General features: G+C 40.0%; 1 protein-coding gene across 2 annotated transcripts; it reads left to right on the top strand.

Annotated features, from left to right (window-relative positions):
- Nucleotides 1-720: 720 nt before the first annotated feature.
- ralaa (RAS like proto-oncogene Aa) lies at nucleotides 721-13,390 on the top strand. Of its 2 annotated transcripts, none has more exons than XM_087788434.1 (5): nucleotides 721-854; nucleotides 5,981-6,182; nucleotides 7,703-7,911; nucleotides 9,580-9,754; nucleotides 9,811-13,390. In XM_087788434.1, exons 2-5 carry the CDS (start codon nucleotides 6,069-6,071, stop codon nucleotides 9,928-9,930), a joined length of 618 nt encoding a protein of 205 aa, XP_087644560.1. In that variant the 5' UTR covers nucleotides 721-854; nucleotides 5,981-6,068; the 3' UTR covers nucleotides 9,931-13,390. The 2 variants fall into 2 exon arrangements, with proteins under 2 accessions (XP_087644560.1, XP_087644561.1); XM_087788435.1 differs by lacking the exon at nucleotides 721-854 and adding an exon at nucleotides 968-1,121.
- The last annotated feature ends 449 nt before the right edge of the window (nucleotides 13,391-13,839 follow it).

The raw sequence follows: 13,839 nt of genomic DNA on the forward strand, positions 1-13,839 counted from the left end.
AGGAATCGTTCTAGAACAAATCAAACAAGTCTGTGTTTTGATCAAACAGATAACAGCCTTTTTGTCCATTTTACAATCTTTAAATCTATATGAATACAATATAATATTAAAATGGCTTCACATGTCGTTTTACCATCAACACATGATGCTCCAATATTCTCTGGTTATTACAATGGATGGATGGATGGATGGATGGATGGATGGATGGATGGATGGATGGATGGATGGATGGATGGGTGGATGGATGGATGGATGGATGGATGGATGGATGGATGGATGGATGGATGGATGGATGGATGGATGGATGGATGGATGGATGGATGGATGGATTGATTAATGGATGGATGGATTGATTAATGGATGGATGGATGGATGGATGGATGGATGGATGGATGGATGGATGGATGGATGGATGGATGGATGGATGGTTAAACTAGTCACACTGGACACTTAAGTCAATGGTACTCAATAAATAAACATGTTTTCATCCCTAGTATTATTACTATTATTATTATTATTATGAATGTAATGTCGACATTAAAGCAGCCTGTGGTTCAAAGAAGGTGGAAATACATGAAACACATTGTCATCGAGATTTGAGTCTTTAAAAAGGATTTTCTCTACATTTTTAACCCCAAAGACAGAGAATTAAATCACATCAAAGATAAGTCCTCCCGCGGGACTAGATCTCACCGACAGGGGGCGCAGTTGCGAGACAGACTCGAGCCCCGCAGGAGGAGCCGTCAGTCTGCTGCTAACACAGCTAGCCATGAGCTAACCCGGAGATACTCTTCTTTTTCACCTCTTCCGCCTTCGTTCCACCAGGGTGACGAGATATTCACTTGTATAACAAGGTGAGTGGAGTGACCGTCATATTTTAACAGTATTTCCCATCGTTTGGCGGTGATTAGCTGCTTGTTATCGCGGGGCTAGCATGCTAGCTGCTGGGTCACTGGAGGATGGAGGATCTCGTGGGGCGTCATCCGAGTCTGACACCCGTGTTGACTCTGCGTGTTTGTCGAGGATTCTTCGATCACAACGTCGTGGCTTCATAACCGATCATCTTTAACCTGCTAGTTAGTCTTGACGCCCACTGGAGCTAACCTACCTGCTGGTGACAGGTCAGTGCTAACTTGCTAATGAGTTCAAATCTTTGGTTTGGTTTGTCATCATGTTTGTGTTTTAGTGTGTGTTTAATTATCCTGTAGAAATACTACATGATGGTTATGTGTTTATATATTTCTTACATGTACAATTATTCAATATATATGATTTTTACGTTATGATCTGAACCTTTTCCATTCGTTTTCTGCAGGTGTTTGATTAATAGATAAATACACGAATGTTATAAGTATAAGTATTTACAGAGTATTTAAACATCATGTAGTATTTATTGCCTCATATGTTAGTAAAATCATCTGAAATAAACCCAGCATATGGTAGATGACTTTCTACAACCTACATGACAAACTCAATTCATAACATTAAAGGTGAAGATCTGGATTTAAAAGTTGGGTCAGATTGTTTCGATTTAATGCTTTTAATTATCATACACTCTGAGTGAAACACATGCAGACATAGAATCTTGAACTACAAATCAACATTAAACTATAATCAAACAATTTTCAACTATAATCAAACAATATAATCAAACAATTTTCAACTATAATCAAACAATTTTCAACTATAATCAAACAATATTCAACTATAATTCAACAATAATCAAACAATAATCCAACAATTTTCAACTATAATCAAACAATTTTCAACTATAATCCAACAATTTTCAACTATAATCCAACAATTTTCATCTATAATCAAACAATTTTCAACTATAATCCAACAATTTTCAACTATAATCAAACAATATTCAACTATAATTCAACAATAATCCAACAATAATCCAACAATTTTCAACTATAATCCAACAATTTTCAACTATAATCAAACAATTTTCAACTATAATCAAACAATTTTCAACTGTTATTGTTTATTGCATTTCTTATACATATGTTTATTTTTTATCAGGTGAGCATTTTATGTGTAATTTGCATATTATTTGTGTCACATGATCATTATATTTTTAAAATGTAGGATCTTAAAGGTTTATTTGTTGTATTCTTCGACTTTAAACTTCTTCAATCTTTGCAAAAATCTGCCTTTATAGTAGTTTGATCATAAGGTTGATGGTGTCACTTTTGTAACCAAAGTAGTATCAGTAGTTTAATACACAACATGTCAATAATAGTCACATATACATGATTGTTTATTAGTGGGCGGAGTCTAAATGTTGTCTATGATGTTGAATATGAAGAGTTTGTAAACACAACAGCAGGTGTAGTGGACAGAGTCTGAACTAACAAATGTCTGAACTAACAAATGTATTAAGCCTGTGACAAGAGAGCGTGTTATCATAGCAGCTCCTTCTGAATCTCCCACGAGCGTCTCAGATCCGTCACACCCTCAACTCAACTAGTGACTCGTGGCTACAACAGGTGTGAAGGGTTTAAAGAGTCACCACTTCTTCATACAGTGGTAGGAAAAAGTTTGGTCACCCCTGTACACTCTCGTGATGTTCCTTTATAACTCATGGGCTGTTTGGATAAACAAGTCCAGTTGAATATATGTTATAGGAGACAAACACAGTGATATTTGAGAAGTGAAATAAAGTTTATATGATTTACAGAAAGTGTGCAAGAATTATTGAAACAAAATTAGGCATGTGCATAAATTTAGGCACCCTTATATCTTATTGATTTTAATACCTTTAGCACTAATTATTGGAACTCAAAATTGCTTTGGTAACCTCGGTGACCCTTGACCTCCATACACAGGTGAGTGCAATCATGAAAAAAAAGGTATTTAAGAGGACCTCAGTGACCCTTGACCTCCATACACATATTATTGAACATTTAAGGTGTTATTTAAAGCGGGCGGTCCATGAAACCATCACACCTGACTGAACTGGAGAGGATCTGTAAAGAAGGTCCAAAATACCTTCCACCGGAATCCAGACCCTCATTGGAAGCTATAGGAAGCGTTTAGAGGCTGTTATTTCTGAAGAAGATGCACAAAATATTGAGTCATTTTTCTTTTGTGTTCTTTTCTCATCGTTATGTTTGGACGACTCTTCACAAAGACTTCGTGTTTATGGGATTTGTTAAAACACATTCAGAAACACATTAATGCCTCACATTTGAGTTTTATATGTTTTATCTTCAACACATGAATGACTATTACACTATTCCTGGAAGAACAAATGTGCTTCTTGGCAGGGGTATGCACTGTCACGGTGTCTTTTTTTTATTGTAGCATGTGTTCACTGTCATCATGTTCCATTGACACTTCCGTGCAGCGTCTGATGAAAATATAAAGAAAGCTGGACTACTAAACATTTCCAGTGGTTGCCATGGTAACCGAGTCTATAGTCAATCTCCATCAAGACACACAGGATCTGCTGTTGTGTAAATAGAACCACACCCTAGTCATTAGTTTATGTAAATACATGTGTTTTCACATGGATCTGAGTATTTCAACCTGGCCACGTGTGCAGTTCATATTACCTTCCTCTTCTTCATGATATCTTCCTCTTCCTCATGATACCTTCCTCTTCTTCATGATACCTTCCTCTTCTTCATGATACCTTCCTCTTCTTCATGATATCTTCCTCTTCCTCATGATACCTTCCTCTTCTTCATGATACCTTCCTCTTCTTCATGATACCTTCCTCTTCTTCATGATACCTTCCTCTTCTTCATGATACCTTCCTCTTCTTCACGATACCTTCCTCTTCTTCACGATACCTTCCTCTTCCTCATGATACCCTCCTCTTCTTCACGATACCTTCCTCTTCCTCATGATACCTTCCTCTTCTTCATGATACCTTCCTCTTCCTCATGATACCTTCCTCTTCCTCATGATACCTTCCTCTTCTTCATGATACCTTCCTCTTCTTCATGATACCTTCCTCTTCTTCATGATACCTTCCTCTTCTTCACGATACCTTCCTCTTCTTCACGATACCCTCCTCTTCTTCACGATACCTTCCTCTTCTTCATGATACCTTCCTCTTCTTCATGATACCTTCCTCTTCTTCATGATACCTTCCTCTTCTTCATGATACCTTCCTCTTCTTCACGATACCTTCCTCTTCTTCACGATACCTTCCTCTTCCTCATGATACCCTCCTCTTCTTCACGATACCTTCCTCTTCCTCATGATACCTTCCTCTTCCTCATGATACCTTCCTCTTCTTCATGATACCTTCCTCTTCCTCATGATACCTTCCTCTTCCTCATGATACCTTCCTCTTCTTCATGATACCTTCCTCTTCTTCATGATACCTTCCTCTTCTTCATGATACCTTCCTCTTCTTCACGATACCTTCCTCTTCTTCACGATACCCTCCTCTTCTTCATGATACCCTCCTCTTCTTCACGATACCCTCCTCTTCTTCATGATACCCTCCTCTTCTTCATGATACCCTCCTCTTCTTCACGATACCTTCCTCTTCTTCACGATACCCTCCTCTTCTTCATGATACCTTCCTCTTCTTCACGATACCTTCCTCTTCTTCACGATACCTTCCTCTTCTTCACGATACCTTCCTCTTCTTCACGATACCTTCCTCTTCCTCATGATACCCTCCTCTTCCTCATGATACCCTCCTCTTCTTCACGATACCCTCCTCTTCCTCATGATACCTTCCTCTTCTTCATGATACCTTCCTCTTCCTCATGATACCTTCCTCTTCCTCATGATACCTTCCTCTTCCTCATGATACCTTCCTCTTCCTCATGATACCTTCCTCTTCTTCATGATACCTTCCTCTTCCTCATGATACCTTCCTCTTCTTCATGATACCTTCCTCTTCTTCACGATACCTTCCTCTTCTTCACGATACCTTCCTCTTCTTCACGATACCTTCCTCTTCTTCACGATACCCTCCTCTTCTTCATGATACCTTCCTCTTCTTCACGATACCCTCCTCTTCTTCACGATACCCTCCTCTTCTTCACGATACCCTCCTCTTCTTCATGATACCCTCCTCTTCTTCATGATACCTTCCTCTTCTTCATGATACCTTCCTCTTCTTCATGATACCTTCCTCTTCTTCATGATACCTTCCTCTTCTTCACGATACCTTCCTCTTCTTCACGATATCCTCCTCTTCTTCATGATACCTTCCTCTTCTTCACGATACCTTCCTCTTCTTCACGATACCCTCCTCTTCCTCATGATACCCTCCTCTTCCTCATGATACCTTCCTCTTCTTCATGATACCCTCCTCTTCTTCATGATACCCTCCTCTTCCTCATGATACCTTCCTCTTCTTCATGATACCCTCCTCTTCCTCATGATACCTTCCTCTTCTTCACGATACCCTCCTCTTCTTCACGATACCTTCCTCTTCTTCACGATACCCTCCTCTTCTTCACGATACCTTCCTCTTCTTCATGATACCCTCCTCTTCCTCATGATACCTTCCTCTTCTTCATGATACCCTCCTCTTCCTCATGATACCTTCCTCTTCTTCACGATACCTTCCTCTTCTTCACGATACCCTCCTCTTCTTCACGATACCTTCCTCTTCTTCATGATACCCTCCTCTTCCTCATGATACCTTCCTCTTCTTCATGATACCCTCCTCTTCCTCACGATACCTTCCTCTTCTTCGGGATACCTTCCTCTTCTTCATGATACCTTCCTCTTCTTCACGATACCCTCTTCTTCTTCACGATACCCTCCTCTTCTTCACGATACCTTCCTCTTCTTCACGATACTTTCCTCATCTTCACGATACCTTCCTCTTCTTCAAGATACCCTCCTCTTCTTCACCATACCTTCCTCTTCTTCACCATACCTTCCTCTTCTTCACCATACCTTCCTCTTCTTCACCATACCTTCCTCTTCTTCACCATACCTTCCTCTTCTTCACCATACCGTCCTCTGCTGATCTCAACTCTATGTTCTTTCACAGAGACCTTCAGACGAAGCCAGTGCTGCCGGTCACAGCCTTCACTTCCTTCCTTCCAGCTCCTCGACCTTCACTCTGATCCCGATCAAACATGGCGGCTGCTAAACCCAAAGGACAGAACTCTCTGGCCCTGCACAAAGTGATCATGGTGGGCAGCGGTGGCGTCGGGAAGTCGGCCCTCACCCTCCAGTTCATGTACGACGAGGTGCGTTTGCATCACTTTGCATCTTGTTTTTGTTCTTTAGGAGGAAATTTGAATGAATTCTAGCTCTGTTTGGTCAGGAAAGCACTTGATCTACTCCAGGGATGTCAAACTCAAATCATACAAGGGACCAACATATTGTAGCACTTTTGGTCTTGGGCCGAGAAATTTAACACATATTTGAGATCCTGGTGATGACTGAGGACGAGAGGATACAGTGACTCCAGCAGGTTTTAAAGCTGATGTTTGGACATTTTTTGGTTTGAAAATAAATGAAAGTAGTTATGACTTTGTCAAGAGTCATGTGGTCTGTAAATACTACAACACCAGAGTCAAGTACTGGACAATACTACACATATAAACTTGTTGCTACACTACCACAACACCAGAGTCAAGTACTCGACAATACTACACGTATATCCCTGTTACTACACTATCACAATACCAGAGTCAAGTACTGGACAATACTATACATATATACTTGTTACTACACTATCATAATACCAGAGTCAAGTACTGGACAAAGCTACACGTATATACTTGTTACTACACTATCACAACACCAGAGTCAAGTACTGGACAATACTACACATATAAACTTGTTACTACACTATCACAACACCAGAGTCAAGTACTGGACAATACTACACATATATACTTGTTACTACACTATCACAACACCAGAGTCAAGTACTGGACAATACTACACATATAAACTTGTTACTACACTATCACAACACCAGAGTCAAGTACTGGACAATACTACACATATATACTTGTTACTACACTATCACAACACCAGAGTCAAGTACTGGACAATACTACACATATATTCTTGTTACTACACTATCACAACACCAGAGTCAAGTACTGGACAATACTACACATATGTACTTGTTACTACACTATCACAACACCAGAGTCAAGTACTGGACAATACTACACATATAAACTTGTTACTACACTATCACAACACCAGAGTCAAGTACTGGACAATACTACACATATATACTTGTTACTACACTATCACAACACCAGAGTCAAGTACTGGACAATACTACACATATATACTTGTTACTACACTATCACTATATATCATATTGTTGTATCCTGTGTCATGATGTGTATCGTATCGTCAGATTTTTGCTTTTTTGAACACATGATCGATATTTCATTCATTATGACAGAAGTGCTGTAACATGAATCAGATTCAGACAATTTTAATTTTGCACAACACATGAAGGCTAAATAAAAAATAAACGCTTCATTACAACAAACCTTGAGATGCACTTCTGAAGCTACTGTCTATGACTAAGCAAACATCCCTGCAGCTCTGGAGTCACATGCCAGTCAAAGCTTCAGACGAGCTCTTGACATGTCAACAGTGTCTTGTTATCAATGGCAGAGTTAAGATGTCCATGTAAACATGGTTAACATGGACATCATGTTCTGAACAAGCTTCATAAAGATCCAGGGTTATTGAACGACGTTAAGATCTGACTTGAACAACGTTTTCTCGTCAGTTTGTGGAAGACTACGAGCCCACCAAAGCGGACAGCTACAGGAAGAAGGTGGTCCTGGACGGGGAGGAGGTCCAGATCGACATCCTGGACACGGCCGGACAAGAGGATTACGCAGCCATTCGGGACAACTACTTCCGCAGCGGCGAAGGATTCCTCTGTGTTTTTTCCATCACGGAACTGGAATCATTCACAGCAACGGTCGACTTCAGGTACATCAGCGTTGTATCTTCAGCAGAGGAACAGATCATTCACACAAAAGCATCTTGTACCGTATTTTCTGGACTTTAAGTCGCAGTTTTTTCATAGTTTGGCCAGGGGTGCGACTTAAGTGTGAAATTATTAACACATTATTAGCGGTATGTCATTTCACATGTTATTTTCACACTAAACCACCAGAGGGCGCTCTAGGCCTGTGTTGATCATTTCCACGTAGAAGAGGAAGCATCTTCTACCTCCGGAGTTAGTTAGTTGTTTAAAAGTGACACGAGGATGAAGAGTTATTTGGAGTTACACGGATGGTTTGGTAAACTAGTTAGTTATTGATGCTATAGTTCTCTGAATAACTCTTCATATGTTATGTTAACATACCAGGTTCTCAGTTCATGTAACGTAACGTAACATATTCTCTAGTTTTATTTTAACTTGTCTTTCAAGATCACATGTCTGTTCTTGGATTTTATCAAATCAATTTCCCCCAAAAACACGACTTATACTCCAGTGCGACTTATATATGTTTTTTCATTCTTTATTATGCATTTTATGTCTGGAGCGACTTGTGCTCCGGAGACACTTATAGTCCTGAAAATACGGTATATCAACCATTCATTTCTAAGGTGCCACATCGTATGGCCAGACTTTAAGGCTCTGTTGAGCCAAAGAAAGAGAACCTTGAGAGGAACTTTATCATTAACAGTGTGTGTCCGCCTGATTTTATTTTAACATGGACTCACAAACACAACAACATGTTTTGAAAGTAATCATGTTGTCTAGTCACCTCTCAGTGAATGTTCCAAAGCTTAGGAGCAACAGTCTGGAAGGATTTCTCTCCTCTGGTCCGGAAGTTCAGGAACCATCAGTAGATTCTGATCCACAGACCTCAGAGCCCGAGCTGGGGTGTAAGTCTGGATCAGATCACTGATGGAAGGTCTGACCATGAATAGATCTGAAAGTAAGAACCAGAATTTTAAAATGATCCTGAAAGAAACTGGCAGCCAGTGAAGAGTTTGAAGGAGAAATGTGAGTTCTTCTACTAGAGCAGCCAGTGAAGAGTTTGAAGGAGAAATGTGAGTTCTTCTACTAGAGCAGCCAGTGAAGAGTTTGAAGGAGAAATGTGAGTTCTTCTACTAGAGAGGCTCAGAATTCTGGCTGCAGATCCTTCTTGTTTAGACATGCAAGATTAGGATCTTAAAATGTATCATTCTGTCCTCCTAGTTTGTTTTATTCTAGAGTCACGTAAACTGTTAACTTGAAATAAAATGAACGTAGTCTTGCTGCCACAATGGATCGTGTTTTCTGCCGTTACAACCATCATTGATCGACTTGAGTAGTGAGAAGCTGCTGCTGAAGGAGAGACGCTTGTGATGGACGAAGATGTTGATGAACGTAGAAGCAACAACATCACAGTCGGATGAAGCATTTGCTGTATCAGAAAATATCATGAATACTTTATTCATTACGATCTAATCTCGAACTTTGAATCAGTTTCAGTATTTTTTGAGATCATTTATTTATCTCCACAGTTCCTCCTGATTCATTGAATTACAGTTTGTTTTCCTGCATCATTGAAACGATTAAATGACTGAAACCGTAGCTGGTTTACAGTAAAGGTCATTAACTGGCTTCTAATTCACGACGGCTTCCATGTCTCCTCCCCTCAGAGAGCAGATCCTGCGAGTGAAGGAGGACGAGAACGTGCCCTTCCTCCTGGTGGGCAACAAGTCGGACCTGGACGACCGGCGACAGGTCAGCGCCGACGAGGCCAAGGCTCGCGCCGAGCAGTGGGGGGTCTGCTACGTGGAGACTTCTGCCAAAACCCGTGCCAACGTGGACAAGGTGAGCGTCGGGAAGTCCCTGCACGAGTGCCCCCATGACTGGTGTCCCTTCCTCAGGTGTTCTTCGACCTGATGAGGGAGATCCGGGCGAGGAAGATGGAGGACAGCAAAGAGAAGAACGGCAAGAAGAAGAGCAGCCTGGCCAAGAGGATTAGAGAGCGCTGTTGTATTTTATAGTGGCGAGTACCTGCTCGTGTACATATACATTTCTCAGACTTTAATTCGTGCGCCGCACCTGAGCCAGGTGTGGAGGCGGCACTGCATACATTTATAGCTCTAACTTTTTATGTGCTGACCAATAATTGATGTAATCTCTCTATCCATCCAAAAGCAGAGTGAATAATCGTGTGAGCTTAAGAAGAGGCTAAAGTTGTTTCGATCGTGTTTTCAGTGTCTCCACAAAAGTGTGGCCGACGAGAATATAATCCGTCAGAAGATTATTAGTCCAGTGAAGTGTCGTCCGAGGGAGCGTTTCATTTCAAACAAGTCGTCTTGATGTTATCAAGAACATTCCGATTGAAACATTCATTCAAGGTTTGAGGCGCGAGAAACACTAAATCTAATCGCTCGAGCCTTGATCGTGTCACAACTTTATTGTTGAGAGCGACTCCAGTGATGTTTAATTTACCTCAGAGTTTCTTTCACTTTTATTTTGCACTTTTAAAAACCTCACATTTGTAGCGTGAAGGTTTCTTTCCTGTTCAACCAAATCCTCTGGATTCTTTCTTGCTAATCAGAAATATGACCCAATTATCATGAGCTGTTTCTTGATATACAAGATTATTTTTCACATAAATTAACGTAACGGCTCTAAGTTCTGTAACCTTGAAGTTAAAACCCGACGAGGTGTTTAGCCGCACACATTTCAACAGTTTTCAATGACATTTCACTCGTTCTTTTGGCCAGTTCTCGACTAAACACTTACTTTTAAACTTACAAAACTAGTCGTCGCTCTCTTATCGCTTTACAAAATAATGTTTACCTCCTCACTTATAAACACCCACTACAGTATTCTCAGGACTATAAGTGTCTCCGGAGCACGAGTCGCTCCAGACATAAATGCATAATAAAGAAGTAAAAACGTATATAAGTCGCACTGGAGTATAAGTCGCATTTTGGGGGAAATTGATTTGATAAAATCCAAGAACGGACGTGTGATCTTGAAAGACAAGTTAAAATAAAACTAGAGGCAACAACAGAATAATGTTCCGTTACATGAAGTGAGAACCTGGTATGTTAACATAACATATGAAGAGTTATTCAGAGAACTATAGCATCAATAACTAACTAGTTTACCAAACCATCCGTGTAACTCCAAATAACTCTTCATCCTCGTGTCACTTTTAAACAACTAACTAACTCCGGAGGTAGAAGATGCTTCCTCTTCTACGTGGAAATGATCAACACAGGCCTAGAGCGCCCTCTGGTGGTTTAGTGTGAAAATAACTTGTGAAATGATATACCGCTAATAATGTGTTAATAATTTCACACATAAGTCGCTCCAGAGTATAATCTCACCCCCGGACAAACTATGAAGAAAACTAACACTTATAGTCCGGAAAATACGTTACATTTGACGTTGTTTCCTTCTGTCCGCTTAACACTGAGAGGTCTTTGTCTGAAGACTCACCTGGTTATGATTTTATTGCGATCACGCGGCGAAGGAATCTCTGGTGCTCTCTGGTCCATTTGATTCCTCACGACATCACACCGAGATGTTCATTTGCAACAAATGCCTTCCCCGTGTTCACCCGGGTGCAGGTGGAGGACGGTGTAGCCTATATATTAAACTTCCGTCACCAAAGCTAGCTCGCGCTACACTTCAAGTGCCCACTAGGTGTCGGTAGAGACTCTGACAGAAGTGGTGACGGTGCTGAATGTAAATACTCTCCCGCTGTCTGTCCTGTTGCCTGAATCTATGGAAGGAAACGTAGTTTTTCCGTCCTTCAGTTGACCTGCTGTTGAGTGTTTGTGTTTATGAAGGTGTCAGAGTAGACTTGAACCTCTGACTGAAGATGGACCAACACCAGGATTCAACACCAGTGTAGAAAACTGTCCTTCACACCAGATGTGTGGTTGATCTTCTTAGCTTCTGCGACTCCTCGTGAAGACGAGACTCATGATGTGTAACTTTGAGTCTCGTCCGTCGCTCTTAGTTAGTGGCAACTAATGACATCGACTCGACAAAAGATACTTTCTCTACATCGTCTCTGAACTCTGGCTTTTATTTTGAAACTCATGAAACATCTGTTTCCTAGCAGTGTACAAGATAGAGCTTCTGAACCGGATCCACTTAAAAGATCTTGATCCAGATCCATTTATATTTGTATAGGTCAGTAGGTGGCGCCCTCGTTTTAAATCGATGTAAGGATTCTATAGAATGGCTGTTCAATGGATTATAGAGCACAGAGTGACATCTAGTGGACTCTGAAGATAACGTATCATGATGTGGAAAAAGTGGCACAACTTATGAATTTTAATTGTTACCCAGAAGACTCGACAATGTGCTGAAGTTTAGGTTGATGGTCCGTAAACTGTCCTCTAGTCTGTTGAACTTCAATGTTTTCAAATAAATGTTTATCTTTAAGGACACTGCGTTTATTTAAAAGTAATATTTTCTATTTGGAGCAGCGTCACAGCTTCACTGATCGCGCGTACATCTGTGAAATAATGGACTATAAACGAGTCTTTATGAGAGTTAAAGTGACACTTTTACTCGTCTCGTTATGATTCCAAATGTCGTCCATCTTGACGGTCAATCGTTTCTGTTTCGTCGCAGCAGAGAACGTCCATGTCATGATTGAGAGAGCGTTAACATTGACCAAAAACTATTATTTGCACTTTTGTTCATTTGTTCCTTTATACGAGTTTAATTTCTCAAGTTTACATCCAAACACCATTTGCAGCTGAAGGAACGTAGAAGAACATTTCTCTCAAAACCTACGCAAGATTTTCCTGGTTTAAATGAGTTTTCTTGACTGACCAGTGAACGGAGGATCATCGACCGTGTTCTCAAAGTAAAGACTTCATTTCTTTAACTCTTACTTTTAAAATGAGCCAAATTGATTTTCTTTTCAAGCTTAAATCTCTAAATGTTATGTACTATGCAACCAAACAAAAAAACACTAAATAAAGTCAACTGTCCTGTTTGCCATTAACACGTAACGATGTCTGGCTTCTATATTTCTGGAACTAAAGCACACTGGAGTCTGATGGAGGGGTGAGGCAGGACGTGTGACGTTGGCTAGTTGTACCAGTTCAAGGGCTGACCTCCAGCACACTATGATTGAAGCACCCCTGACCCTCGAGGAACTAACAAGTACTTCTCATGGCTGCTGTAACTCGCTTGCTAACTCTCGCCTGATCCCACTTTCTTGTACTTTTCTTTCCGTCCGAGTGTGTTTATTAAAAGCTGCCGAAGCTCAGATCAGTTTGTGTGAGAGCTTTGATCAGACATTTACACTAAACTATCAAGAGTTGAACAAAAAAAAAAGATCTGAAAGTCAGTCCTTCATGTTTACCACGTTCAACGTAACCACTAGTAATCTGGATCTGTGAAGGATGAAGGTGACGCTGACGTGTCAGTTTTCGTGGGTTGTTTTCAAATGACAAATAAAGCGAATATAACGAACACTTTTTGACATGTTTCAAGTTATTTTTGTGTCACAGTCTTACTTTATTATTTTGTTTCAAGTTATTATTGTGTCACAGTCTTACTTTATTATTTTGTTCAAGTTATTATTGTGTCACAGTCTTACTTTATTATTTTGTTTCAAGTTATTTTTGTGTCACAGTCTTACTTTATTATTTTGTTTCAAGTTATTTTTGTGTCACAGTCTTACTTTATTATTTTGTTTCAAGTTATTATTGTGTCACAGTCTTACTTTATTATTTTGTTTCAAGTTATTTTTGTGTCACAGTCTTACTTTATTATTTTGTTTCAAGTTATTTTTGTGTCACAGTCTTACTTTATTATTTTGTTTCAAGTTATTATTGTGTCACAGTCTTACTTTATTATTTTGTTTCAAGTTATTATTGTGTCACAGTCTTACTTTATTATTTTGTTCAAGTTATTATTGTGTCACA

This window comes from Callionymus lyra, chromosome 4 (assembly GCF_982586985.1).
Source record: "Callionymus lyra chromosome 4, fCalLyr1.hap1.1, whole genome shotgun sequence".
In the NCBI taxonomy this organism is placed as follows: Eukaryota; Metazoa; Chordata; class Actinopteri; order Syngnathiformes; family Callionymidae; genus Callionymus; species Callionymus lyra.

Bases quoted from the DNA above. Each gene is read 5' to 3' on its own strand.
- ralaa (XM_087788434.1), top strand. From the start codon at position 6,069: ATGGCGGCTGCTAAACCCAAAGGACAGAACTCTCTGGCCCTGCACAAA. The intron at 6,183-7,702 runs GTGCGTTTGCAT...TTTTCTCGTCAG, and splicing joins TCCAGTTCATGTACGACGAG to TTTGTGGAAGACTACGAGCC. The intron at 9,755-9,810 runs GTGAGCGTCGGG...TCCCTTCCTCAG, and splicing joins CCCGTGCCAACGTGGACAAG to GTGTTCTTCGACCTGATGAG.